The 27437-nt window shown below is 37.5% G+C and overlaps 2 protein-coding genes across 4 annotated transcripts in view; one reads left to right on the top strand and one right to left on the bottom strand.

Annotated features, from left to right (window-relative positions):
• Positions 1-27437, top strand: part of FNBP1L (formin binding protein 1 like) — a 103170-nt gene that overhangs the window by 8553 nt on the left and 67180 nt on the right. The window lies entirely within an intron of this gene.
• LOC135364151 (heterogeneous nuclear ribonucleoprotein A1-like) lies at positions 24427-25704 on the bottom strand. Its single transcript, XM_064588797.1, has one exon. The coding sequence runs from the start codon at positions 25625-25627 to the stop codon at positions 24665-24667; it is 963 nt and encodes a 320-aa protein (XP_064444867.1). The 5' UTR covers positions 25628-25704; the 3' UTR covers positions 24427-24664.

The following is a 27437-nucleotide window of genomic DNA, read 5'->3' as shown; positions in this document are numbered from 1 at the left end:
AAATAAAATCTTTAAAAAAAAAAAAAAGAAATTATAAAAGTCAAAATTATTGAAACAGCTATGGTAAATAGCTTTTGAATAAATACAAACTATAACTTTTGAGTCAATTTTCTATACTTAGATCACGAACTAAATAACATCTTTTACTGTTTGCCAAGCCTGAATATAATCAACATTTGTTAACTTTTTGAGTCAACATTTGTTAACTTCTTTTACCTTCATTTTTTTTAAGTTTCATTAAGATATAACATTCATACATTAAAGTGTACAGATCTTACATGTACAACATTAAGATTTAAAAAAAAAAAAAAAAACACACTTCTGTAATTCCCACTAAGATGAAGATACAGAAGTTGCCTTCATGCCATTCCCAGTAAGTATCTGCCCAAAAGTAACCACTATTCTGACTTGTATTGCCTTTGATTATTTTGTAGGTTTTTTAAACTTCACATGAATATTATCATGCATTGTATATTCTTTTTCGTCTGTCTTCTTTCATTTAACATGTTTTATGTGAGAATCATCCTTTATGTTTACTTTGTGGTATCCCATGTTATGTATAGGATTTGTATTTTCTTTTTCTGTGTGCCTGGGGTCACTCATAGTCTAGGACCACCTTAAACCAAGTTCAGGGCTTGAAATTCCTTTGTATGGTTGTTGGGTTTTGATTTCTGTCCCTATATCTTGTGCTATGTTATCAAAACAAAGATCCTGTTTTTCAGGATTGGCAAACATCCTCAGGGAAAAAGTATCTTATATGCTTTTTTTTTTTCTTCCCTTTTTGGGTTCTCATTTTTTGCTTGTGACTTTGTAATTCCTTGTTATCTTGGCTTGTCTTTGATGCTTTACATTTTTGAAATATATTTTATCCATATTTCAAAGTTGTTACCCAGTAGAATAGTGATAGGTGATCCAAAAAACCTAGCTTGCTACTACTGGAAACTGAAAATTGTGACACTGAGTTTTTAATTATTTTGCTATTGTATTTTTAATTTCTAAGAGCTGTTTTTTGTTTGTTTTCTCAGTGTACTTCTTTTTTTCTTTTTTAAAGATTTTTTATTATTTGACAGAGAGAGACACAGAGAGGGAACACAAGCAGGGGGAGTGGGAGAGGAAGAGGCAGGCTTCCCACTGAGCAGGGATCCTGACCCTTAAAGACTGAGCCACCCACCCAGCCGCCCACCCCCCCTTTTCTTCTTATTAAAATGTTTGTTTATTCATGAGAGTCAGAGAGAGAGAGAGGCAGAGGGAGAAGCAGGCTCCCCGCCTAGCAGGAAGTCCAATGCGGGACTGAATCCCAGGACCCTGGGATCATGACCTGAGCCGAAGGCAGACACTTAACCATCTGAGCCACCCAGGCGCCCTTTTTTTTTCTTTTTTAAAGTAGTTTCCATGCCCAGTGTGGATCCCAGTGTGGGGCTTGAACTCATGACCCTGAGATCAAGAGTTGAGCTGAAATCAAGAGTCGGACGCTTGGGCGCCTGGGTGGCTCAGTTGGTTAAGCGACTGCCTTTGGCTCAGGTCATGATCCTGGAGTCCCGGGATCGAGTCCCGCATCGGGCTCCCTGCTCGGCGGGGAGTCTGCTTCGTCCTCTGACCCTATCCCCTCTCATGTGTTCTCTCTCTCTCATTCTCTCTCTCTCAAGTAAATAAATAAAATCTTTAAAAAAAAAAAAAAAAGAGTCGGATGCTTAACCGACTGAGACACCCAGTTTTCTGAATGTACTTTTAACATAGCATCCTCCACTTACCTTCTCTTAGGTCTTTGTGTATACCAAAAATAGGTTTTTTGTTTTATTGTGTTTAGTTTTCTTACCCTTGCATAATATTTGTAGCCTCTAAGTTGCTTTGTTTCCCTTTTTGCTAGTTTTGGTTCTTGTTTTTTATGTTAGAGACTTTCTTGAAATATTTTGTGACCCCAGGATCCTGGAAAGATGTCTGCTAAGATTAGGGCATACTGAGGGGCTCCTGGGTGGCTCAGTCGTTAAGCGTCTGCCTTCGGCTCAGGTCATGATCCTGGGGTCCTGGGATCGAGCCCCACATCAGGCTCCCTGCTCGGCAGGAAGCCTGCTTCTCCCTCTCCCACTCCCCCTGCTTGTGTTCCTTCTCTCACTGTGTCTCTCTCTGTCAAATAAATAAATAAAATCTTAAAAAAAAAAAAAAAGATTAGGGCATACTGACTTTTGATATGCCCTACCTATAAGTTTAGGGTTTGGGCCATTTGAAGTTTTTGATCCCTTTAAGGGTTTTTGCTTAATAGTTCCCCCTGGGATTGTTCAGATCTTCTACCTCCTTTCCAGTCCTATTGTGAAAGCTCAGGAGGTGTATACTGTAGTCTTTCTTTTGAAGTCACACTTATCACTGCTGTTTATGGTGCTGGGGGCTACAACTTGGTTTTTTTTTTTTTTTTTTTTTTAACAGGTGCTTAAACAAATAGTTTGTCTTATACAATAAGGTATTGGGTAGGCAGTCACTGGCTTGGATTTAGAACTTAGCACTTTCAGGACTGTTTTAGACTTTCCCTCAGTTGCAAGTTCCAGCTCCAACCATCTTGTCTGTATTTAAGGACAAAAAAAGAAAAAAAAGGAAAGTAAGAAAAAGAAAGAGTAACAACATCAAATATGTCTGCCTCTTTGTCAGGAAGGCAAAAGCTTTCCCAATGTTTCTACAACAAACTTCCCCTTAGGTCTCACTATCCAAAGCTGGGCACATTGCCACCTGAACAAGAGTAGGTTTCTTTAGAAAGGAAGAAAGGGAATAAGTATAAGGTACCCCAAAATAGAGAATTTATGGTGTCCTCAGGGAATTAATGACTGCTTTGTAGAGGCAAACACACACATGCATATTTATTTATTTATGGATATTTGAATAATAGCAAGAGGGTTAAGAAAAGGCAGTAATACAAGTGATGAAGCAGATATTTTAGAGTTGAGGTCTTTCAGGGTCTAACATGGCCCACCATCATTTTAAGAGCTTGATGGTAAAGGGCTTTTGTGTCTTACCTGGAATTTATAGCCCACCTTTTGTTTGCCATACTGTGCCATGTTGATATCACCTGCCAGAATAGATGGGTGTTTTGCATAATGGTCAGAATTGATGGTCAGGGCTTGTGGAAGTTTACCTAACCTCAGGCTGAGTGAAGGAAGTTCCGAACTGCAGGGACTGAGGAAGGGGTAGTGAAAAAGAAGTCCAGAAGTTTATTTTGTGAGGAGAAAGTTTTCCTGGATGTTGGAAACAATAAAGATCTCCTGTAATGACCCAGGTCTCTTAGTCATGTAGATATAATACCAAGCTATAAAATTGACTCCAGGAAGTAAGAGGCCATCAGCCTGGAGTTACTGGCACTTGCTTTTCTATTGATACATCAGAATGGTACATTTCTTACAAATAATGAATATTAGTATATTATTATTAACTAAAATCCAAAGTTTATTCAGATTTCCTTAGTTTTTACCTAATGTCTTTCTGTTCCATGTTACATTTAATTTTCATGTCTCCTTAGGCACTTCTTGTCTGCCATTTTTTCAGACTTGTTCTTGACCTTGAGAATTTAGAGGAGTATTGGTCAGGTATATTGTGGGGTGCCTCTACTGGAATTTGTTTGATGTTTTTATTTGTGATTGGACTGGGGTTACGTGTTTTGGGGAGAATGATCAAGTGCCATTTTCATCACATCATTTCAAAGGTACATACTATCAATAGGATTTATTACTGTTTGATTTTGCTCACTTGGCTGAAGTAGTGTTTGTCATATTTCTTCCCTGTAAAGTTATTTTTTCCCCTTTTTCTATACTGTACTCTCTGGAAGGAAGTCACTGTTGTAGCCCACACTTAAAGAGAAAGGGGTTATGCTCCCTTTTTTTATGATTGGAGTAGCTACATAATTTATTGGAATTCTGCATGGAAAATTTATCTCTTCTCCCCCATTTATTAATTTACTCATTCATTTATAGCAGTATGGACTCAAGGATATAATCCAATGCTGCTTCATTTATTTTGCTCAGATTGTTCCAGCTTTGGCCATTGTGAGTGCTTTCAGTTGGCTGCTGTGCCCCTGTAACACATCTCCATCAGTAAGGACTTTTTAAAAGAAAAAGATTTATTTATTTGAGAGAGAGAGAGAGAGCGCGCATGAGCAGGAGGAAGGACAGAGGGAGAGGGAGATAGGGAAAGCAGACTACCCACTGACAGGGAACTCGACATGAGGCTCGATCTCAGGGTCCTGGAATTGGATGCTCAACCAACTGAGCCACGCTGGCACCCCAATAAGGACTTTTTTAAAGAACAACTTTACTTCCTTGGACTATAAGATGGTCCAGGCTCATCTTGCATATTTTCTGTCCCAGTCCTAGAATTAGCCATTTCTACAAAGGGCCCTGGTTCCTTTTATTGGAGAATGGTATTAGAGACCAAGATACAGGTGGTAGATGTGCTTGCTACTGCAGTTTTATTCTTTTAGTCTCTCTCAGCTGATAAAACAAAGAAATACATGTGTAGGTGCACTGTATCTATAAATAATTCTATACGTCATAATATGTGTCTATATTAAATTAAATATTTAATGATGTCTCCAACAGTAATCCATTTGTATATGTATCCTCCTAGCCTCTTCTTGCTTCTCTGTAAATTCCCACTTGGGACAACTCCCTTTGGTTGCCATCCATTTGCTTAATTGTTCCTTTTCAGTATAGCTGTAGTATAGCAATATCAGAGTTATTAACCTGTAGCCCTGTGGGGAACAACTTTATCAACTAGAGTACAGTGCTTATATGCAGTTCCTTTTCCCCCTAGTTCTACAGACTCTTAATTCTTAGTTACTTACGTCAGCACCATTTACTCCCCCCAGCCCCCTCAGTGAACTTGTTTCATACATTTATAATACAGTTAGATTTTTTTTTTTTTTTAATCTCAGTCTGCATTCTTTCTTGGGATCCTCTGACTTTCTCAATGATTTTTTAAAAAATTTTATAGATAGGGGCACCTGGCTTGCTCACTTGGTTAAGCTATCCTGTTGATTTCAGCTCAGGTCATGATCTCAGGGTTGTGAGATTGAGCCCCATTTGGGGCTCCAGGCTGGACATGGAGCCTGCTTAAGATTCTCTCTCTCCCTCTCCCCTTGCTCCCACCAGTACCTCCCCTGCTCGAAGTCTCTCTCTCAAAAAATAAAATAAAATAAAAAATTGCATACACTAAGGCTATGACTAATAGACTAAGGCTCGTTCCTTGTGCTGTGAATTCTGTAGGCTTTGACAAAGGTATAATGTTATGTATCCAACATTCCAAGATCATATAAATAATGGTTTCACCTCTTAAAAATCCCCTGTGGCCTATCTCACCCCTGTTAGGATAGCTACTGTGAAAACAACAACAAAAAAAACAAGTGTTGGTGAGGATGTGAAGAACTTAGAACCTTGTGCACTATAGGTGGGAATGTAAAATGGTGCAGCTACTGTGAAAGACAGTATGGTGGTTCCTCAAAAATTAACCATGGAATTACCGTATAATCCCGCAATTCCATTTCTGAGTATATACCAAAAGAATTGAAAGCAGGGTCTTTTTTGTTTGTTTTAAAGTAAGTTCTACATCCAAAGTGGGGCTTGAACTCAAGACACTGAGATCACAAGTTGCATGCTCTACCTACTGAGCGAGTCAGGCGGTCTGAAACCAGGATCTTGAGAGAGATTTGTACACCCACGTTTATAGCATTATTCACAGTAGCTAGAGAGTAGCAGTCCAGGTATTGATCAACAGATAAATGGATAAGCAAAATGGTGTGTAGATACAATGGAATGTTATTAAGCTTTAAAAAAGAAGGAAATGCTGACCTTTGCTGCTGAAATGGATGAACCTTGAGGACATTATGGTAAGTGAAATAAGCCACAAAAAGAAAATACTGTATGATTCCACTTCTATGAGGTACCTAGAGTAGTCACATTCATAGAGACAGAACATAGAATGGTGGTTGCTGGGGCAGAGGGGAGGAGGGAATGAGCAGTTATTGTTTAATGGGTATAATTTTAGTTTTGAAGATGAAAAGAATTCTGCTGATAGATGGTGATGAATGTATTTAACACTGAATTGTACAGTTAAAAATGATTAAGATGGGGGTGCCTGGGTGTCTCGTTAAGTATCTGCCTTTGGCTCAGGTCATGATCCTGGGGTCCTGGGTTCGAGTTCCGCATTGGGCTCCCTGCTCCGCAGGAAGCCTGCTTCTCCCTCTCCCACTCCCCCTGCTTGTGTTCCCTCTCTCGCTGTGTCTCTCTCTGTCAAATAAATAATAAAATAAAATCTTTAAAAAAAAATGATTAAGATGGTAAATTTTATCTTATGTATATTTTTACTCCCCTCCACCAAAAAAAAAAAAAACCCTCCCATGTGCTGTTACCTGTTCATCCCTCCCTACTCAACTGATGATTTTTTTTAGTAGACTTCTTTTTTTTCTCTTATTTATTTATTTATTTTTTAATTCTTATGTTAATCCCCATACATTACATCATTAGTTTTAGATGAAGTGTTCCATGATTCATTGTTTGTGCACAACACCCAGTGCTCCATGCAGAACGTGCCCTCCTCAATACCCACCACCAGGCTAACCCATCCTCCCACCCCCCTTCCCTCTAAAACCCCATTTGTTTTTCAGAGTCCACCGTCTCTCATGGTTCGAGTAGACTTCTTTTTAAATTAGCAGTTTTAGGTTCTCAGCCAAATAGAGCGTAAGGTAGAGATTTCCCATATGTCTCTTGCCCCCAGGTATGCATAGCTTCCTCCAGTATCAGCATCTTCCACCAGAGTGGTACATTTGCCACAGTTGATGGACCTACATTTACAGATCATTATTACCCAAATCCATAGTTTACATGAGGGTTCACTCTTGATATTGCACATTCTATGGATTTAGGCAAATGTATAATGACATAGCCACCATTCGGATATCATACAGAGTAATTTCACTGCTCTAAAAGTCCTTTGTGCTCCACCTATTAACTCTTCCTCCTTTCTAACCTCTGACTACTGATCTTTCTTTGAACTTTTCATCACCCTTAAAGCCAGTACCCATTAGGAGTAACTATTTCTCTCTTGTCCGCAAACTCAAGGGACCTTTAGGAAACCTTTAGGACCTTTAGGAAACCACTAATCTACTCTCTTTCACTAAGCATTTGCTTATTCTGGACATTTCATATAGATGGAATCATACAACATGTGGTCATTTGTAACTGGAATTTTTCAATAAGCATAACGTTTTCAAGGCTTATCTATGTTACAGCATATATAATTAAAATTCACTTTTTTCGGGCGCCTGGGTGGCTCAGATGTTAAGCGTCTGCCTTTGGCTCAGGTCATGATCCCGGTGTCCTGGGATGGAGACCCACATTGGGCTCCCTGCTCAGCGGAGAACCTGCTTCTCTCTCTCCCTCTGCCTGCCGCTCTACTTATGCTCTCTAGCTCTCTGTCAAATAAATAAATAAAATCTTTAAAAAAAAAAAACACTTTTGCATTACTCATGTATTCCTAAAGGAGGACCCAAGTGTAAATGTTAGCTATGCTCTCTTTTATGTTTAAGAAACTTTTCAGCTAAGTGGCACTCCACTTGGCTTTCTTCCTTTAGCTCTGACCATGATGGCAGTGCTTGTCATTGTCAAGTAGAAACTTGATGTTGTTCGATCTCAGTAGTTTCGGCTATGAAAGGCAAGGAAAGGTGGGGTCTAGGAGATACTTAAAAATAATGAAAACTTGGGGCACCTGGGTGGCTCAGTTGGTTAAGCAGCTGCCTTCAGCTTGGGTCATGATCCCAGGGTCCTGGGATCGAGCCCCGCACTGGGCTCCCTGCTCAGCGGAGAGCCTGCTTCTCCCTCTCCCTCTGCCTGCCACTCTGCCTACTTGTGCTATCTCTCTGTCAAATAGATAAATAAAAGATATCTTTAAAAAAAAAAAAAAGAAAGAAAAAAAAATAATGAAAACTTCCGTATAATTCATACATGACCTTTTGAATTTTGAATTTTACTGCAGAATTTAGTTAATGTCTGGAACTAAGATAACTTTGTTCTTCAGATCTATTCTAAGAAGACTAACGGCAATATTCTTTTTTAGTGATGCGAGGTAACAAATGCTGCAGTAGTGTTTATTTACTTATTCTTTTGCAGATATAACGTTAGTTGTTAACTGAAGTCACATTTTTGTTTTTCTTAGTATTTTGACTATATTATCTAGGTCGAGTACCTAGATATGTTTTTTTGTTTTGTTTTCCTTTTTTCTTTTCCTCTATCCTAATTGTTTCTTGGTTAGGTAAAATGTTGATCTGTTTCTGCATTCCACTTCTGATAGTCCAGAGGATATTCTTTATTTTGTGGATTTCATACACTTGAACAACAACAGTTCCTCTCTAGTTTCACTCAGCTTTTGATTATTTGGCCAGTTTGTCCTGGAGATCTGATTTATTAAGTTGTGGGGGTGTAGGTTGGTCAGCCATCTGGAGTTTTATAAAACTTTACTGGTGATTGTGGCTCTTACCCTGGCTGAGAAACATTGTTAATTAGCAGACCTTAAAACTAACTTGGTGACCATTAGAATCATCTTGGGAATTTAAAGGCAGTAACAAGAAAACAAACTCCCAAGCTCTACTCTAACCTCCTTGATCAGAATCTGAAATATCTTTCTCCTTTAAAAGCAACCAGAGCTCCCTGGAGAAATAGCTAATTCCAGGGCTGGGGCAGGGAAAGTACAAGATGAGCCTGAACTACATTGTTCTACAGGTAAGGAAGTGCTCAAAGTATGGTGAGGACATGTCAAACAGATCCCAGCTTAAAGGAGCTCCCACTGGCCAAATAATGGGACAATTTAAAAATCAAAATAAATAGGGACGCCTGGGTGGCTCAGTTATTAAGCGTCTGCCTTCGGCTCAGGTCATGATCCCAGCGGCCTGGGATTGAGCCCCGCATCGGGCTCTCTGCTCAGCGGGAAGCCTGCTTCTCCCCCTGCTTGTGTTCCCTCTCTCTCTTTCTCTCTGTCAAATAAATAAATAAAATCTTAAAAAAAAAAAAAATCAAACTAAATAATGATGTTTTGAATGATAATCTATGGAATAAAATGGGAACCCATGAATACTGACAAAAATAAATGAATACATTGAAAGTTTGATGAAAAAGATAATCATAGTTTCACAGTTAATCACAAAGGGAAAAAGAGTACTTTACACTGGAGAGGCTTGGTAGTTATCACCTTAATCAAGTGATCAGTTAGCATCACCAGTAATGGGACTAATTGAAGTCCTGTGCCACCTGATTGAAGGCAGTGAGGAGACTGCATCATTTCCTGTGAAAGATGCTTAATCTGAATCATGGGGAAAGATCAAACAAACTCAGAATTGATGGTCATTATACAAAATAACTGGCTTGAAACCTTCAAAAGTGTCAAAGTCATTAAAGATAAGAAAAGAACTAAGGAACTGTTACAGATTGAAGAACACTGAAGGAACATGACAATATTGTCACATATCATTAATTTTTTTTTTTTAAGATTTTATTTATTTATTTGAGAGAGAGAATGAGAGAGAGCAGGGTCAGAGGGAGAAGCAGACTCCCTGCAGAGCAGGGAGCCCGATGCGGGACTCGATCCAGGGACTGCAGGATCATGACCTGAGCTGAAGGCAGTCGCTTACCCAACTGAGCCACCCAGGCGCCCGTCACATATCATTCTAGACTTGGTCCTATTGTTCTAAAGGACATTGTTGGACCAATTGACAAAACTTGAATGAGGTCTGAGAATTATATGGGAGTATTGCATCATTAACTATCTGATTTTGATGGCTATATTTTCATGTAGGAGAATTTCCATGTTTGTAGAAAATACATAGTAATGGATTTGGGTGTGAGAAAAAAAAGTAAATGGGAGGTGCGAGAAGTAGAAACAGCAAGTACACAAACAGCTCTTTGGAGGAATTTGCTAAGAAAAGAAAAATAAAGTGGGACTAGGTAGGGGAATGGAGTAACCGACTTTCTTGGTTTTTGTCTTTTTTTTTAAACATGGATATTAATGGGATGTATGTTTATGATGAATAGGAAAGATCTAGAGGATTGGGGAATTGATAATGTGGAAGAGGGTACAATTTTAGAATGTACTTAAGTAAGAAATGGCATGGGGTCCATGCACAAATGAAGGAATTGATCTTAGGAGCAGTGACCAAAAGAGCAGAGAAGAAGGTAGAGCACAGGCAGATAGTTTAATAATGTGAAGATGAGGTAATTATAGATTGCTTCAATTTTCCTAGTGAAAATAGAATCTAAATTAGTAGTTGAGAATGAGGAAAGATGGCATTGGAGGTTTCATGAGCAAGAGGAAGTGGCAAATTGTGAAGAGTAGGAGAGTGAACAGACCAGGAAAATGTAGGATTAAAGGTCACCCCTGAAGGCCCTCCTGAGTTTTGTGGTCAAAAATTTAAAAGTGAGACCAAGTAATATGGATGGCTGTTTTTCTCCAGCTTTGTTCAGCTGACATGATATAGGCCTATGGAGGAATTAGACAACTGTATGTAACCAGGATTGGATTTTATCAGAAGTACAACAAAGCAGGAGAAGGGCAAAGGAACTGAGGATGCTTGCAAGGGAATGATTACTGTGATAGACCAAATAAGACTATTTAACATTGACCCTCTCCCCATTGATGTTTTATTATTCATTTAGTACATTGAAGAATGTTTGGGAATCCAAAGAGTTCAGTTCAAATACTGAGTAAATTTAAAAGATTTTACTGGCTTTTTTCCAACAGTTCATGAGTCAGGCAGAATCCAGTCTAGCAGATAGAAAAGGACCTCCGAGGAGCTGTACAAAATGAGACTTTTATAGGCAGAAGGGAGCAGGAACAAGGAAGTTAGCATATTGGTTATTGCAAGGTTACTTTCCTTTAGGGGATGACGGGTCTGTCAGGAAGATTATCTAACTAATGCTGATCAGGTGACTCCTGATCAGTTTAAGATTTCATTTCTGGGAGAGCCAAAACTAATTAAGTCTCAGTTTGGTTATGTGTGACTTAGCATAAGCAAATCCATTTTGAGCTGTCTTGTTTTTAACATCCCCTGTTGCCTTTATCCTGAGGCAGAAACATTAAATGGTATATCTCTGGATATGTTACAATTTTGAAATTGTTGAATTCTCAGATTCTGTTTCCTTGTACTAAAAATGTTTATCATGGAGATAAACATCTCCCTTACTACTGGTTTTCATTATTTAATGAACATTTCCAATTCTAAGTTTTGGCTGCTGTCATCTTCTCTTTAACATCTGACCCAGAATCTCATCACCCCCATTTTTCCGTTCTTTAAAGTTTAATTTAAAACTCTCTTGGCTTTTTCTCATTTATGTGTGTTTTAAACCTGTGAGGGCTCATAAAGGGGACACCCTGTTTCTCTCATGTGTCCTTTGCACCCAGGTCACTTTAGAGCATTCACTGCTGTTCTCTTACGAGTTTTCATATAATTTCTGGGTTTCCAATCTTAAGATTACTAGCATATCTTCTAGAAGAAGCATGGACTAGGTTTCTCAAACTTGGCTCTATTGACATTTGGGCTGGATAATTTTTTGTTGAGGCAGAGTAGGAGCTGTCCTGTGTACCATAAGAGGTTTAACAGCATCCCTGGCCTCTCCCCACAGGATACCAATAGCAATTCCCCCTCCCGCTTCTCAGCATTGAGACATCCAAAAATATCTCCAGACATTGTCAAATGTTCCCTGGGTTGGGAGGGGTTGAAATTGACCCCAACTGTCAAATGTCCCTGGATGGGGAGGGGTTGAAATTGACCCCAGTTGAGAACCATATTGTGGACTGTTGAACTTTTTTTTTTTTTTTTAAGTACGCTCCGTGCCCAGCATGGAGCCCACTGTGGGGCTTGAACTCAAGACTCTGAGATCAAGACCTGAGCTGATATCAAGAGTCTGACGTTTAATAGACTGAACCACCCATGCACTCTGTAGATTGTTGAACGTTTAATAAAGATTGTTCATCTACCTTCAAGTCTGGCATAAATCTAACCTGTATATAATAATTTAGATTTTCAGAAAAAGTGGGATATAAGCTTAAGTTTTGTAAACTTTAAATCATTTTAAGTGAACTGGATGAATATATCTTTAATATGATAGCAGGACATCGATAGATTTTTACTGAGCTGAAATAAATGAAAACAACTTATTCTCAAAGAAATTCGCTAGTGAGTTCTTCTTAAAGCAATTAATTTGTCCATTTAGTTTTTATAATTTAAAAAACTCTGAATTTCTTCAAAGAAATTGCATATACGGGGGCACCTGGGTGGCTCAGTTGGTTAACTGTCTGCCTTCTGCTTAAATTATCCCAGAGTCCTGGGATCAAGTTCCGAATCGAATTGGGCTCCTTGCTCAGCAGGGAGCCTGCTTCTCCCTCTGCCTGCCACTCCCCCTGCTTATGCTCTCTCTCTCTGACAGATAAATAAATAAAATCTTAAAAAAAAAAAAACAAGAAAAATATCCAAATTATAAAAAAAAGAAATTGCATATACATACACATGTATAATGACTGAGCAATAGTCTTTCTTAATGACCCTGAATGCATCTTTTCTATGTTCAGTATAAAGCCACAAGATGGGTCAACATTCAGTATTAACTGATACTTGCTATTAAGAGATAAAGTTTCTACGTAGTCTTTATATTTAATTTTTATAGCGTCTATGTATTATACCTTGACATTAGCAAGAATAAAAATAAGAGTAGAAAAATGTAACTCAATTTGCTTATAGTTAAAAAATTTGACTAACATAAACTCAAATACTAGTCTGTAAAGAAAGCATTCTATTTTTACATATATATTTATATATGTATATTTATATATACATATATAAATTTTTAAAAAAAATTTATGTAGTCACAACATAATGAAGATCACTGATCTAATCTATAATCTATATTTAATCCTAAGGAAGGACAGTCATTCCTTCTCAAAACTTTATGCCATAGATGACAACACATAAAAAGTTAAAAGTCAAAAGATTCTCAAGTCCATTGAGGACTTGCATTTTGGCATATCCAATAAAACGCTTACAGGTGTTCACGGCCATGTTAGCTTGCTTTGCCCACTATTAATCTCATCTGGTAGAATGTTTAAATTGACCTGAAGTTGGAGCACATGCCACCTTTTTTAAAAAAAAAAAAATCAGTTTGCTTAAAATGAGATCAGGAGTTTTGATGTATTGAGTGTTTGATAGAACTTAATTGTTATATCATTGTGTATATGATAACTTCATGAGAATTAAAATAATATCCTTAGTTAAAAAGAAGTCAAAAAGTGGGGTGCCTGGGTGGCTCAGTTGTTTAAGCATCCTACTCTTGATTTCGGCTCAGGTCATGATCTCAGGGTTGTGAGATGGAGCTCTGCATTGCTTCTGGCTCTGGGCTCAGCGGGCACTCCGCTTCCCCTTTCTCTCCCTCCTCCCCTCCGCCTGGCTTGTGTACTCTCTCTCTCTCTCTCAAATAAATAAATAAATAAATAAATAAATAAATAAATAAATATTTTGAAAAAAGTCAGAAAGGTCTGTAAAACTGGAATCAGTACTTGTTCCAAATTAGTCAAAGCAACATATTGAACACTTACCATATATGTTTTACACATACCCATTTACTTTTTTTTTTTTTTTAAGATTTTATTTATTTATTTGACAGAGAGAGACACAATGAGAGAAGGAACACAGGCAGGGGGAGTGGGAGAGGGAAAAGCAGGCTTCCCGCGGAGCAGGGAGACCGATGTGGGACTCGATCCCAGGGCCCTGGGATCACGACCTGAGCCGAAGGCAGGTGCTCAACGACTGAGCCACCCAGGCGCCCATACCCATTTACTTTTAATAAAAACCGTAAGAGGTAGGTAGTATTATTATTCCCTACTTTACAGATAAGGAAAATGAGACACAGAGACTCAGTAGTTTGAACAATGTGCAAAAGCCAGTAAGAGGTGGGATTGGGACTCAAATCCAGATGGTCTGGCTTCAGGATCTGAATTCTAGAGACTGCTCTGCTATTCTGTGTCCTACACATACTGCTGGTGGCAAATGTTCCATCTTGGATTAACTTTCATCTGCCAGCCAGGTCTCCCAAAATGAATTGGTATATACTGAAAAAAATTCACATTAATATAGACATCAGTTGAAGAAAAATGTTTGGAAAGTAAACCTGATATAAAAACTTAGTGTTAACTGTATTGCAGAGTCACTTATTAGGGTCTTACAAAATTATAAACAATTTTGTTCTTTTCTACAACTCTTGATAACTGAGAAAGATCTGTGTATTATTTACTTTTATTGTGAATGTTTTTTTCCACAAGGAAAAGGTCCTTGTTCTGAACTCATGAGTGTGATATATTAAACCTGTTACCCTATCTTGTTTTAAATTGTGTACATTTCCCAGAATCTCAAAACCTTTTCCAAGTGTGGAAGAAAAATACAGTTTAAAAAAATGTTTTTTGTGTTTTTTTTTAAAGATTTTATTTATTTGACAGAGAGAGCACAAGCAGAGGGAGGGAGAAGGAGAAGCAGGCTCCCCGCTGAGCAAGGAGTCCGATGCGGGACTCGATCCCAGGACCCTGGGATCATGACCCGGGCCGAAGGCAGCCACTTAACTGACTGAGCCACCCAGGCGTCCCTAAAAAAATGTTTTAAAGTAAAAATTGACTTTACTCAGTGCATATATATTGAACATTTCCTATGCATAAACACTGTGTCAAGCACTTTCTTAGTTAATCCTTAGGGAGCTTAAAATCACAGGGCTTAAAACAAATGACATTTTCCAAACTTGGGATTTGCTGAGATGGTAACTCTAAGTAACAATACTATATGCCACGGTGGTCCCAGTGAAAAACCTGTATTTTTGCCTTAGTTTCTTCTTGGTTATTTTGCCTGCGTTGAGTGTTTTAATCCCCCTGGAGAACCATGGCCCTACTACCCTTTCCTAGTTCCTGCCAACACTCTAGCTCCTGGCATACTATTGTTTTTAGTACACCTCACCCACTGAGGTAAGTCAGATGTACTCTTCTTAGTACATCTGCCATATAAACATAACTGAATTCCAAGCAGCACTTCCACCGACTTCCCAAAGGATTTCTTCCTGGAGCTTTTGTTGCCTGCATCAACCAGATTGGACGTAACTGTTATGAAGTACTGCCTAAATTATACTTGTTTATGAAGCACTTGGCTGGCTCAGTTGGTGAAGCATGCGTCCCTTGGTCTCGGGGTTGTAGGTTTGAGTCCCAAGTTGGGTGTTGAGATTACTTAAAAATAAAATCTTTTTTTTTTTTAATTTAAATTTTACTTAGCATATAGTGCAATATTGGTTTTCTGGAGTAAAAATAAAATCTTAAAAAAAATTGTACTTATTTATATATATTTTGGACCGATGTTCCCAAATCCAACTGTACATCAAAATTCCTGGGTACGTAACTCCAGAGATTGATTCAGTAGTTCTGGGGTTGAGTCCCGGGATTCGTTATTTTTAAAACTCCCTAGGTGCTTCTTAACTAATGATCATGTTTGGGAATCTTTGCTTTGGACTGTTGATTCTCAAATGCTGGTCTCACAACAAACATTTCACAAATAATTGCATAAAATGAGAAAAATAATACATGATGATTTTTTTAAAAATATAAGTTGCTAATACTAATTTAAAGGACTCTTACTCTGAAATTATATTTTCTTTTGGGGGATTGTATTAAATTATTTCTTTTATAAAATGATGGTAAGTGAAGGCAGTAATTTATGGATTTTATTTTTTAAAGTAAAGACATAAAACAAACACAGTGTTGACAGTCTTTTGTCATTTCCCAAATCTAATCTGAAATTGTAGTGGTCCATGAAATTCAAAAGTCCAGGAACCCCATGTCTTAGACTACTCAACTGCCAGGTCAGGTAACAAACCCAGGCAGTTTATCCAGGGGCCATTTCCCCCAGTTTGCCTTGGCTGTTCACTCTTCCTGCTTTGTACCCCAGATAGCCTCAGAACTATTCCCCATGCTTTATAACTTGGAAACTTGGAAGTGTCTCTACAGTGGGAACCTCATGTTAAAAAATTTAATATGAATAGGTCCTTAACATTTTTTTATTGATAACAGTGATCATTAGACTGTGAGATATATGAATTTTTAGTAATTAAAAAATTTAAATTTAAAAACAGAAATGCAGTCAGCTATATTTATAGGAAAGTGAGAGAGTCAATACTTGATTATAGAGTTGACTATTACCAAGAATTACAGTATTAGGTTTAGGGCCCGAATCCATGCTAAGATTTGGATATTGTACCTTTCAGCTTTTAGCAGTTTTATGAAGGAGAATGAACTTCCCAAGTCAGGTGGACACAACATTACACAGAATTTAGCCATTCAGAAATTCCTGGGGAGTGCTGAGATTTATATAGCAATTTTGAAAAATCCCAGAAATAGTATTTCTTCTTATGGGAAGTTTAATTTTGACTCAGGTTTTCTCTAATTCATACAGTCACATTGACAGGAAATAATTGATGATTCAGACACATACTGAGGTTTGCTTTCCAAAAGGCAGCCATTGAATCATCAAAATTTGTAACTCTTCTAAATCTCTTCATTTCACACTTCCCTAAAGTATGCAGTTCTTCACAGTTTATGATTTTACTGAACTCGGGACAATTTAGCAAGGAGAAATGAGTAAACCTTTATTAGCCATAATACCAATAATACTCATGCACATCGTACCAGCCTGAGTCTGAATACAAATACAAATCATTAATGCTTTTGTCTTTTCTGCAGTGTCAAATGGAAAGGCTCCCAACTTTGTACCCCTCACAAACCGCTCAACTTCTGAGAACCCATTCCTCTCTATACAAAATAAGGATAATACCACTGACTTCATAGGTTTGTGGGTTAAATGAGAATGCACATAAAATTCCTCCATGCTTTGGGGGCACTGGAGTGTACATCCCTTGAAGTATCTTTATACATCCTCACTCATGAACCCCGGGGGCCCTACAAGTCGGGTCTCTCAGGATCTTTTAATTCTAAATCCTCCTAATTTATTTTATTTATTTATTTTTAAAGATTTTATTTATTTATTTGACAGAGCGCACAAGCAGGGGTAGCAGCAGGGAGAGGGAGAAGCAGGCTCTCCACTGAGCAGGGAGCCCGACATAGGGCCCGATCCCAGGACCCTGGGATCATGACCTGAGCCAAAGGCAGATGTCCAATTGACTGAGCCACCCAGGTGCCCCCAAATGCTTCTAATTTAAAGAAGCAGCTTATTAAATCTCTTCAAGTTTCTATGTAATAAAGTTTCCAGACTGTATTTCACGTCTTCCAAGAGCAAACAGTGGTTTAAGGTAGAACTGTGAAAAAAAAAATCATAATGCTGATGATCACTTCTTCTGATGCCTGTTATTAATAATCTTACCTGTGTTACCATAGAATCACTCCCAAATAAATGCTATAGTAGAAGAGGTACATAACCAATAAGTAGCTGAAGCTTCCACTCTTTTGTTGTAGGTGTCTCTCCATATTGTAGAACAGACTTCTTAATTTCTATATAAGCAGTTAGATAGGCCTCAGTTTAAGTAGGCCTATATAAGAGATTTTGGCTAAAAATCTCCGATAGTCACTTGCTGAATACTACTCTCTGAATATTTTAGTGACCGCACGCTTTAGACCCAATCTTCAGCACTACCAACCTGTCAATAGTCATTTGGTATTAATACCATCAGAAAGGAAGACAGTATTGACAGCTGAAATGATTAAGAATTTTTAAGAGGAAAATTCAGGAAACTAATGGACCATTAATTATGGGATAAAATAACAATTCTCAAAAAAACTTAATCAATTTAATAAGTCATACAAGCCTGTAACTGTGTTCTGTGCTTAAATGAAGGCATAGTAAAACTCAAGAGAAATTGAGATTCAAAACAGATTTTACCTCTGAGCTGGGAATACAACAAAAAGTAGCAGACTGCTGTCCATTTATAATATCTTTTTAGCACTTTATTGTATTTCCTTGCCACCTGTGAATAAACAGTCTAATTCTGAATAACTGTTGGTCATTTTCCTCAATCCTTTTCGGAAGTAGAGAAATAAATTGAAAGAAAAAAAAAGGGAAAGTATTTGTATGTAAAATTTCAGTCTATTCCATTTGAATACAAATCTACCAGAAAAACAAGAGTGCTAACCTGAAAGTTTTTTGTTTGCCTTATTTCCAACTTTTCTTAGCTGCTAATCCTCTTTTAATTGTTATTCTAAATATATGATTTAATTTACATTAACAAGTACAAGTCATTCCTCTTCTGTTGACAGTCATTTTGCTGTAGACATTAAAAGTCTAGGTAAGAATTTTAATAGTTCCTCTTTAAATTTATCTCATAGATATAATACTTGTTAGTACATCTTCATGTGCAGTATAAGGTTTACTCCAGTGCTCTTTTAGGAGTAAAAAAGGATCAATCTTAATAGGAAGTTTTTTTTAAAAAGTCTGAAGTTATATTCACTCAGAGTACTATGCACAGTGATGGGTATATGGGAATGAAAGCTAGTATTAACTACCCCACCTGCTCATAAGCCAGTTTTTTTGAGGTTGAAGTAAGAATCCTATAGAATCAATATGAAAAGGGCAAGGTGGCCATGTAAATTTAAAGTGGTATTAATAGTACCTATTTTATGTTAACATGCAAGAGAATTCATTTACTTGACCATTTACCTTTTACTCAGTGCCTACCAGCAATAATATAATTGCATTACATACAAGAAAGAATAAATAGCTAAGTCATGTATGTTTTCTGAATATTCCTGCTTTTGGATCTTAGAGACTCTTCTGAGTAGGTTAATGGACACTACTTTTGTACCATATAAAAATTTACTTTAATATTAACAATTATAATTTCTTGATTCTACGGATTAAGATTTTCTCATACTATTTAGAAAATAAGCCATAAAAGTTCAGTCTGGGCCAGTTCTGCTTCTTCCAAATATAATAGAGCATATATAGATATAGCTAAATTATTTCAGTACTTAAACCATAATTATATGCTAAGAATAGTATGAAGTCACTCTTTGGAGTTATTCCCATGAATATACCAACAACTAAGTAATTCTTCAGATTAGATTAGGGCCGGGAAGCCCATTTGCTCTCTAAATAATATAGTCTTTGAGCATTTACTTAATTAAGTGTACTTTTTTTTTTTTTAAGATTTATTTATTTTAGAGAGAGTGTGGGGGTGGGGGCAGAGGGAGAGGGAGAGAGAGACTCTCAAGGAGATTATCCTCTGAGTGAGGAGCCCTATACAGAGCTGATGTGGCTTGATCTTGTGACCTGAGATCATGACCGAGCCGAAATCAAGAATCAGTCGCTCAATGAACTGAGCCATCCAGGTGCCCCCTAAGTGTACTAATTTGAAGGAAGAAAACAGGAACAACTAAAACATCTGTATCCTTAATTCAGCTGTTACTCAGCTCTATTCCCTTGGACAAATAGCATAATCTTGGCTTCAGTTTTCTCATCTGTAAATAGAGAGGCTGACCTTTGATATCCCTTCTAGACATATGATCTGTGATTAGATTTCATACTTAAATTGTGCTCACAATTTTAGATTTAAGAGTCTGAAATGGGGAAAAGGGAAAGAGGCTAGGATAAAAAGGAAAATGAACTCAGGGGGAAGAAAGCCAAGAAATCAGAGATTATGCAAAGGGATGCTTAGTACTGTTCTGGAGAATGTTCATATTAAAAATTTGACTCTACCTTTTGTTAATCATGTTCTTTGGTCTGAGGACAGAGGAGTAAATGTCTGCTCCAGGGGATTGATACTGTATTATTGGTGTGAGGGTAGAGGAACATTGGCAGGAAGTTGTCCAGGATAGAAGGTAGCAGGGACAAGGATGAAAGTTGATGACCAGAGAATTTGAGCCAGGGCAAAAGAGTATAACATAAAACTAGATTTAAAGTAGTTAATCCTGGGGCACTGGGTGGCTCAGTTGGTTAAGCGTCTGCCTTCAGCTCAGGTCATGATCCCAGGATCCTGGGATCGAGCCCCACATTGGGCTGACTGCTCGGTGGGGAGTCCACTTCTCCCTCTTCCTCTACTGTTCCCTCTGCTTGTGCTCTCTCTGTCAAATAAATAAATAAAATCTTTAAAAAAAAAAAAAGTAGGTAATCCTATTCTGTAATCTCAGCTTTACCCTTAAGTAACCACTGAATGACCCTGAGCTCAAGTTTGAGATTTGGGAAGCAGAGCAGTGCTAAACAAGAGGCTAATGTGAAGCAAGTGAAAATCAGGAGGATCCTCAAATTACAAAGAACTGTGAAATGAGAGGGACGGACAGGTGGGAAGATGGATCATCAATATAGATGCTATGGTATTGTCAGAAATTGTAAAATTAAAGAAGATATTAGATAATTTACAGGTGTAGTCCTTGCTTTGAACATTGTTTCATAGAACAGATATGTCCTGATAGTATGTAAATTTATTTTGGATCAGTAGAATCATTTTAAAGGTATTTTAAAAATTTATTTTAAAGGTCTACAGAGGGGGCGCCTGGGTGGCTCAGTTGGTTAAGCGACTGCCTTCGGCTCAGGTCATGATCCCACGGTCCTGGGATCGGGTCCCGCATCGGGCTCCCTGCTCTGCGGGGAGCCTGCTTCTCCCGCTCCCACTCCCCCTGCTTGTGTTCCCTCTCTCTCTGTGTCTCTCTCTGTCAAATAAATAAATAAAATCTTTAAAAAATAAAAATAAAAAATAAAAAAAATAAAAAAAAATAAAGGTCTACAGAGAACAGTTATCTTGTAATTTAAGTGTCTTGTAAACATGGCATTTATATGTTGAGTTTGCTTAAAGACATAAAACCTGTATGTTGATGCACGTTCAGATATACAAATCTGACCACTGAAAATTAACCATCACTGCAGTATTTAATTATTCTGAGTATTATTCTGAAAATACTAGCCAATGAAGTTAAAGAGAAATTGTGATTATTTAATTATTAACTCTCCTTCCCACTAAATATATATTTTTTTTTTACAAGATTTTTTTTTTTTAAGATTTTATTTATTTATTTGACAGAGAGAGACACAGCGAGAGAGGGAATACAAGCAGGGGGAGTGGAAGAGGGAGAAGCAGGCTTCCCGCTGAGCAGGGAGCCCGATGCGGGGCTCGATCCCAGGACCCTGGGATCATGACCTGAGCTGAAGGCAGACGCTTAACGACTGAGCCACCCAGGCGCCCCCACTAAATATTTTTGCTCACATTATGTCCCTACTGCCAAGCTCAGCACTCTTTCACTTGTTGAATAAATGAATAATAATAGACACCAGTGCCAAGCACTGTGTTGAATGCTTTATATCGTTTAATGTTCTCACTTTGGAGTCCTGTAATTACACCAGTTTTATAGTTGTGGAACCTGAGGCTCAGGAGTCAAGAGCTACTAAATAATACTAGTGTATGTGGGGGGTATGTGGGTGGCTCAGCCCATTAAGTGTCTGACTTTGGCTCAGGTCATTATCTTGGGGTCCTGGGATCCAACCCTGTGTGGAGCCCCGCATTGGGCTTCGCACTCATCTGGGAGCCTGCTTGTCCCTCTCCCTCTGCCCACCCCCCCAACTCATGCACGCGCACTCTCTCTCTCACTCTCTCAAATAGTAAAATCTTAAAAAAAAAGAACAACAAAAAACCCCCTAGTCTAGGTGGGAGATACAAAGAATTATAAATAGATCCTGCACTTAGAGCTTGTAGTCTACTGAAAGCTGAATAAATGCTTTAAGTGAACGCAGGAAACATTAGTAGTCTGCATAGTTACTGAAGTATTGATGTTTGGTCTGATATATCATGTGCTATTTTAATGTATTGATGTGCCACTATTTTTGTTAGTATAATACAATTATTTTGGAATCTAAAAAATCTGAATCATTTGCATCTTGAGATGTAACCGGGTAGTTATATATGTACTCCACATTAGAATTTCAGATTAAACAAAGGTCAGAGTTCTATAATTACATAATTTTCAAGAGGAAAACAAAAATCATTGATAAAGCATAACTCTGTAGCAAGAATAATTGTAATTTAATTCAGAGAATATGAGCATGAAAGTACAAAAAATGATGTATAGATAAATGTGTTGGAACCTCCATCTCTACATGATGAAACTAAAGGAGATAAAGACCAATCTACAAATTTTTTTTGAAGTAAAAGCTATAACTTTCTAACAGTAAAAACGATTTTAGTTCCTGTTAAAAGACAGTTCAAAAGATTTTCTCAAAAGCTATTCATGAGATGAGATTACTTGAAGATTAAAGCATCATAGGAAAATATGTGGTGGTAGCTTGTAGCTATCTCCTCACTGCTCTCTTCAGGCAGAAAGTGTATCAGCAGCTGGAAAACTGCATAAAAATATGCACAACAAAAAAATGTTATTGGCTCTTTCAATGAAAGATTACTTTTAAAAAGTCAAATGAAATTTTATTTTCAGGTGTCATAAGTGATCATCAATGTATGTACTGTTCAGTTTATTTTAGAATATTTTTATTAAATGTGCTAGTTTATGTTAAAAATAACTATGTGTTTTACATTGTTTTGTAAATTTATATTTATGAAAAGTTGCCATTTTGTGATGTTTAGTGTTGTATTTATAAAAATGTATTTGTAGTCTATATTTTAATTTTTTAAAAAAGATTTTAGAGAGAGAGCATACGCATGCAGGGAAGAGGGGTAGAGGGTGGAAAGGGAGAGGGAAAGAATCTCAAGCAGACAATGCATGGAGTGGTATGTGGGCCTTGATCTCACTACCTTTATCCAACTGAGCTACCCAGGTGCCCCCATAGTCTATATTTTAAATGCTTTAGTTTCACTGATTTTTGTTTCACCTGTTTTTTTTTTTTTTAAGGAGTTACTAAATTGTGAACACTTCAAAATACTGGTATTAAAACTGATGTTTCTATGGTAAATGAAGTAAATGCCAAAATAAATAAATACTGGTATTAAAATTGGTATTTTAGTATTAAATAAATTCTGAAAATATTTTTGTAGTAGAAACTACATATTCATTGCATACATTCTTTTGCATGTTGGGTATATTGTGCAATAAAAAGAAAAATATAGAATTGAAAAAAATGCACTGCATAGGCTGTACCTTAGATTTGGGTATTCAGAGAAAAGAGGAATTTTGTGTATTTATTTTATTTTATTTTTCATTTCTTGGTTTTTTTTTTTAAAGTTTATTATTTTTTTGGTAATCTCTATACCCAGTGTGGGGCTCAGACTCACAACCAAGAGATCAAGAGTCACATGCTCTTCTGAATTTGGTTATTTTAGAAGTATATAGATTAAGGTCTTTAAAATTTTGTGACTTTTCTGAAAATATTGTATATCAAGTTTTGTATGTGCCGTTCTCTAGAAATTTATAGCTTATAATGGTGTACTGAATGGTGACTAACATAACATAATTAAAAAAAAAAATTGTAGCTTAAAAAAACCCTTCGAGTGTGACTTACCAAAGAATCACATCATTTGCTTCCTTTGTGCACATAGTGAACTATTCAGAAGTTAACCGGATGTTTTTCTTTCTAATGGCCACTTTTTAATTTTTTAAATTTTAATTCTGATATAATTAACATACAGTGGCATATTATTTTCAGGTATGCAGTGTAGTGATTCAACAATTCTATACGTTACTCAGTGCACATCATGATGAGCTCATTATCAGGGAGCTTCACCTATTTCACCCATTTCCTTCCCCTACCTCCCCTCTGGTAACCATCAGTTCTCTATATTAAAGAGTCTGGTTTTTTGTTTGTGTCTCTTTTTCTTTGTTCATTTGTTTTGTTTCTTAAATTCCATGTATGAGTAAAATCATACAGTATTTGTCTTTTACTGACATATCATTTGGCATTATACCTTCTAAATTCATCCATGTTGTTGCAGATGGCAAAATTTCATTCTTTTTTAAGACTGAATAATATTCCAGTGTGTGGGTGGGTGGGTGGGTGTGTGCGCGCACGTGCGTGCGTATCACATCTTCTTTATCCTTTCATCTATCAGTGGATAGTTGGGCTGCTTCCATAATTTGGCTATTGCAAATAATGCTGCAATAAACATAAGGGTGCATGTATCTTTTCAAATTAGTGTTTTTGTATTCTTTGGGTAAATACCCAAAGTGGAATTACTGGATCATATGGTAATTCTATCTTTAATTTTTTGAGGAACCTCCATACAGTTTTTCACAGTGGCTGTACTGGTTTGCATTCCCACCAGTGGTGTACTAGGGTTCCTTTTTCTCCACGTCCTCACCAACACTTGTTTTTGTGTTTTGATTTTAGCCATTTTTTTTTTTTTAAAGACACATTTATTCAGCGTCATGATCAGACTATTACATTTAGCAATCAACAGCATGGGTGCAAAAAAAAAAAAATATACATTAAAACCCTTTGTTGGAATGCTTTACACTTTCCACAGAACAGAAACTAAAATAACCTGTTATACAATTAGTCACAAATACAGTCCTCGAGTTTTTTGCCCATACACATGAGTATTGTCTAAAACATGTCTTCTTTGTAGCAGCTAGGCCCTGCCACCACTGTGCTTGGCTGAGTTCACAAATCTGTTGTAACCTGTAGCTTCCCTGTCACTTCTCTGGCTCTCCTCTCCTGCTAAGCTTTGTTTCCTGGCAGTAATTAAAACCTTCTGCCACTGCCATAGCTACTGCTGCTGCTGGAACCACCATAGCCACCTTGGTTTCGTGGTTTGGCAAAGTATTGGCCTCCACCACCATAGGGGCCAGAGCTTCTGCCTCCAAAATTTCCTCCTTTCATGGGTCCAAAATTTGAGGATTGATTGTTGTAATTGCCAAAATCATTATAGCTTCCGCCACCTCCAAAGTTGCTTCCATCATTACCAAATCCGTTATAGCCATCCCCACTGCCACCATATCCACCACCACCTCGACTGCCACCAAAGCCACCTCGACCACTGAAGTTCCCTCCACGACCAAAGTTGTCATTCCCACCAAAACCACCTCCACGACCACCACCAAAGTTTCCAGAACCCCTTCGACCTCTTTGGCTGGATGAAGCACTAGCCATCTCTTGCTTAGATAGGGCTTTCCTTACTTCACAGTTGTGGCCATTCACAGTATGGTATTTTTGAATGACAATCTTGTCTACAGAGTCATGGTCATCAAATGTTACAAAAGCAAAACCTCTCTTTTTGCCACTGCCCCGGTCGGTCATGATCTCGATCACTTCAATCTTCCCATACTGTTCAAAATAATCTCTTAGATGATGTTCTTCAGTGTCTTCTTTAATGCCACCAACAAAAATCTTTTTCACAGTTAAGTGGGCACCAGGTCTTTGAGAATCTTCTCTTGAGACAGCCCTCTTTGGTTCCACAACTCTCCCATCCACCTTGTGTGGCCTTGCGTTCATGGCTGCATCCACCTCCTCCACAGTGGCATACGTGACAAAGCCAAAGCCTCTGGAGCGCTTGGTGTTTGGATCTCTCATTACCACACAGTCCGTAAGCATTCCCCATTGCTCAAAATGGCTCCTCAAACTCTCATCGGTTGTTTCAAAGCTCAAACCTCCGATGAAGAGCTTCCGCAGCTGTTCAGGCTCTTTGGGAGACTCTGACTTAGACATGACGGCGGTGGGAGGGGAGACTTTAACGATGCTTACTCGGCGGCGTCCACGGGCAGAAAGGAGTAATCTAACGAACGTATCTGATTTTAGCCATTTTGATAGGTGTGAGGTGATATCTCATTTGTGGCTTTGATTTGCATTTCCCTGGTGATTGCCGTTGAGCATCTTTTCATGTGTCTGTTGGCCATCTGGACGTCTTCTTTGGAGAAATGTCTGTTCATGTCTTCTGCCTATTTTTAGTTGGATTATTTGATTTTTTGGTGTTATGTAAGTTCTCTATATATTTTTGGATACAAACTCTGTCAGATACATCATTTGCAAATATCTTTTCCCATTCAGTAGGTTGCCTTTTAGTTTCCTTGATTGTTTCCTTCACTGTGCAGAAGCTTTTTATTTTGATATAGTCCCAATAGTATATTTTTAATTTTGTTTCCCTCACCTCAGAAGACATATCTAGAAAGAAGTTGCTGTGGCCAGTGTCAGAGAAATTTTTGCTTGTGCTCTCTTCAAGGATTTTTATGGTTTCAGGTCTCACATTTAGGTCTTTATTCCATTTTGAGTTTATATTTGTGTATGGTGGAAGTAAGTGGTCCAGTTTCATTCTTTTGCATGTAGCTAACCAGTTTTTCCAACACCATTTGTTGAAGAGGCTTTTTCCTGTTGCATATTCTTGCCACCTCCTAAAGATTAATTGACATTATATAATTGTGGGTATATTACTGGGCTCTCTGTTCTGTTATCTGTTTTTGTGCCAGTACCATACTGTTTGATTACTACAGCTTTGTAATATAACTTGAAGTCTGAAATTTTGATACTTCAGTTTTGTTCTTTTTCAAAATTGCTTTGGCTGTTCAGGGTCTTTTGTGGTTCCATACAAATTTTAGAATTATTTGTTACAGCTCTGTGAAAAAAGCTGTTGGTATTTTGATAGGGATTGCATTAATGGACATTTTAACATTATTGTATTAAAGGCATTATTATAAAGCATGGAATATTTTTCCATTTGTGTCATCTTCAATTTTTTTCATCAGTGTTTTATAATTTCCAGAGTACAGGTCTTTTACCTCCCTGGTTAAGCTTATTCCTAGGTTTTTTGTTATTTTTGGTGCAACTGTAAATGGAAAATTTTTTTTGTTGTTTTTTCTGCTGCTTCATTATTAGTGTATAGAAATTAATGGATTTGTGTATATTTTGTATATTGAGACCTTAATGAATTCATTTTTCAGTTCTAATAGGTTTTTGGTGGAGTCTTTAGGGTTTTTTATATGCGGTATCCTGTCATCTGCAAATGTTGACAGTTTTACTTTTTCCTTACCAATATGGTTGTCTTTTATTCTTTTTTCTTGTCTGATTGCTGTGGCTAGGACTTCCAGTACTATGTTGAATAAAAGTGGTGAGAGTGGACATCTATGTCTTGTTCCTGATCTTAGGGGAAAAACCCTCAGTTTTTCACCATCAAGTATGATATTAGCTGTGGGTTTTTCATATATGGCCTTTATTATATTGAGATATGTTCTCTCTAAACCTACTTTGTTGAGGGTTTTTATCATGAATGGGTATTGTACTTTGTCAAATGTTTTTTCTGCATCTACTGAGATGATCGTATGTTTTTTTCCCTTTATTCTGATGTGAATGTATCATGTTGATTGGTTTGCAAATACTGAACCACCCTTGCACCCCAGGAAATAAATTGCACTTGATCGTGGTGAATGATTTTTTAAATATATTTGTTGGATTTGGTTTGGTAATAGTTTGTTGACGTTTTTTGCATCTATCTTCATCAGAGATACTGGCCCATAGTTCTCTTTTT

This window comes from Mirounga angustirostris, unplaced genomic scaffold, assembly GCF_029215605.1.
Source record: "Mirounga angustirostris isolate CCGP_5_RB_7025 unplaced genomic scaffold, mMirAng1.0.hap1 SCAF_4, whole genome shotgun sequence".
NCBI lineage: Eukaryota > Metazoa > Chordata > Mammalia > Carnivora > Phocidae > Mirounga > Mirounga angustirostris.
Note: the sequence above shows the minus strand (reverse complement) of the source record. Positions and strands in the feature narration are given on the sequence as shown.

What these genes read in the sequence shown, in the direction of transcription:
- LOC135364151 (XM_064588797.1), bottom strand. Translation starts at nt 25,627, where the DNA reads ATGTCTAAGTCAGAGTCTCCCAAAGAGCCTGAACAGCTGCGGAAGCTC.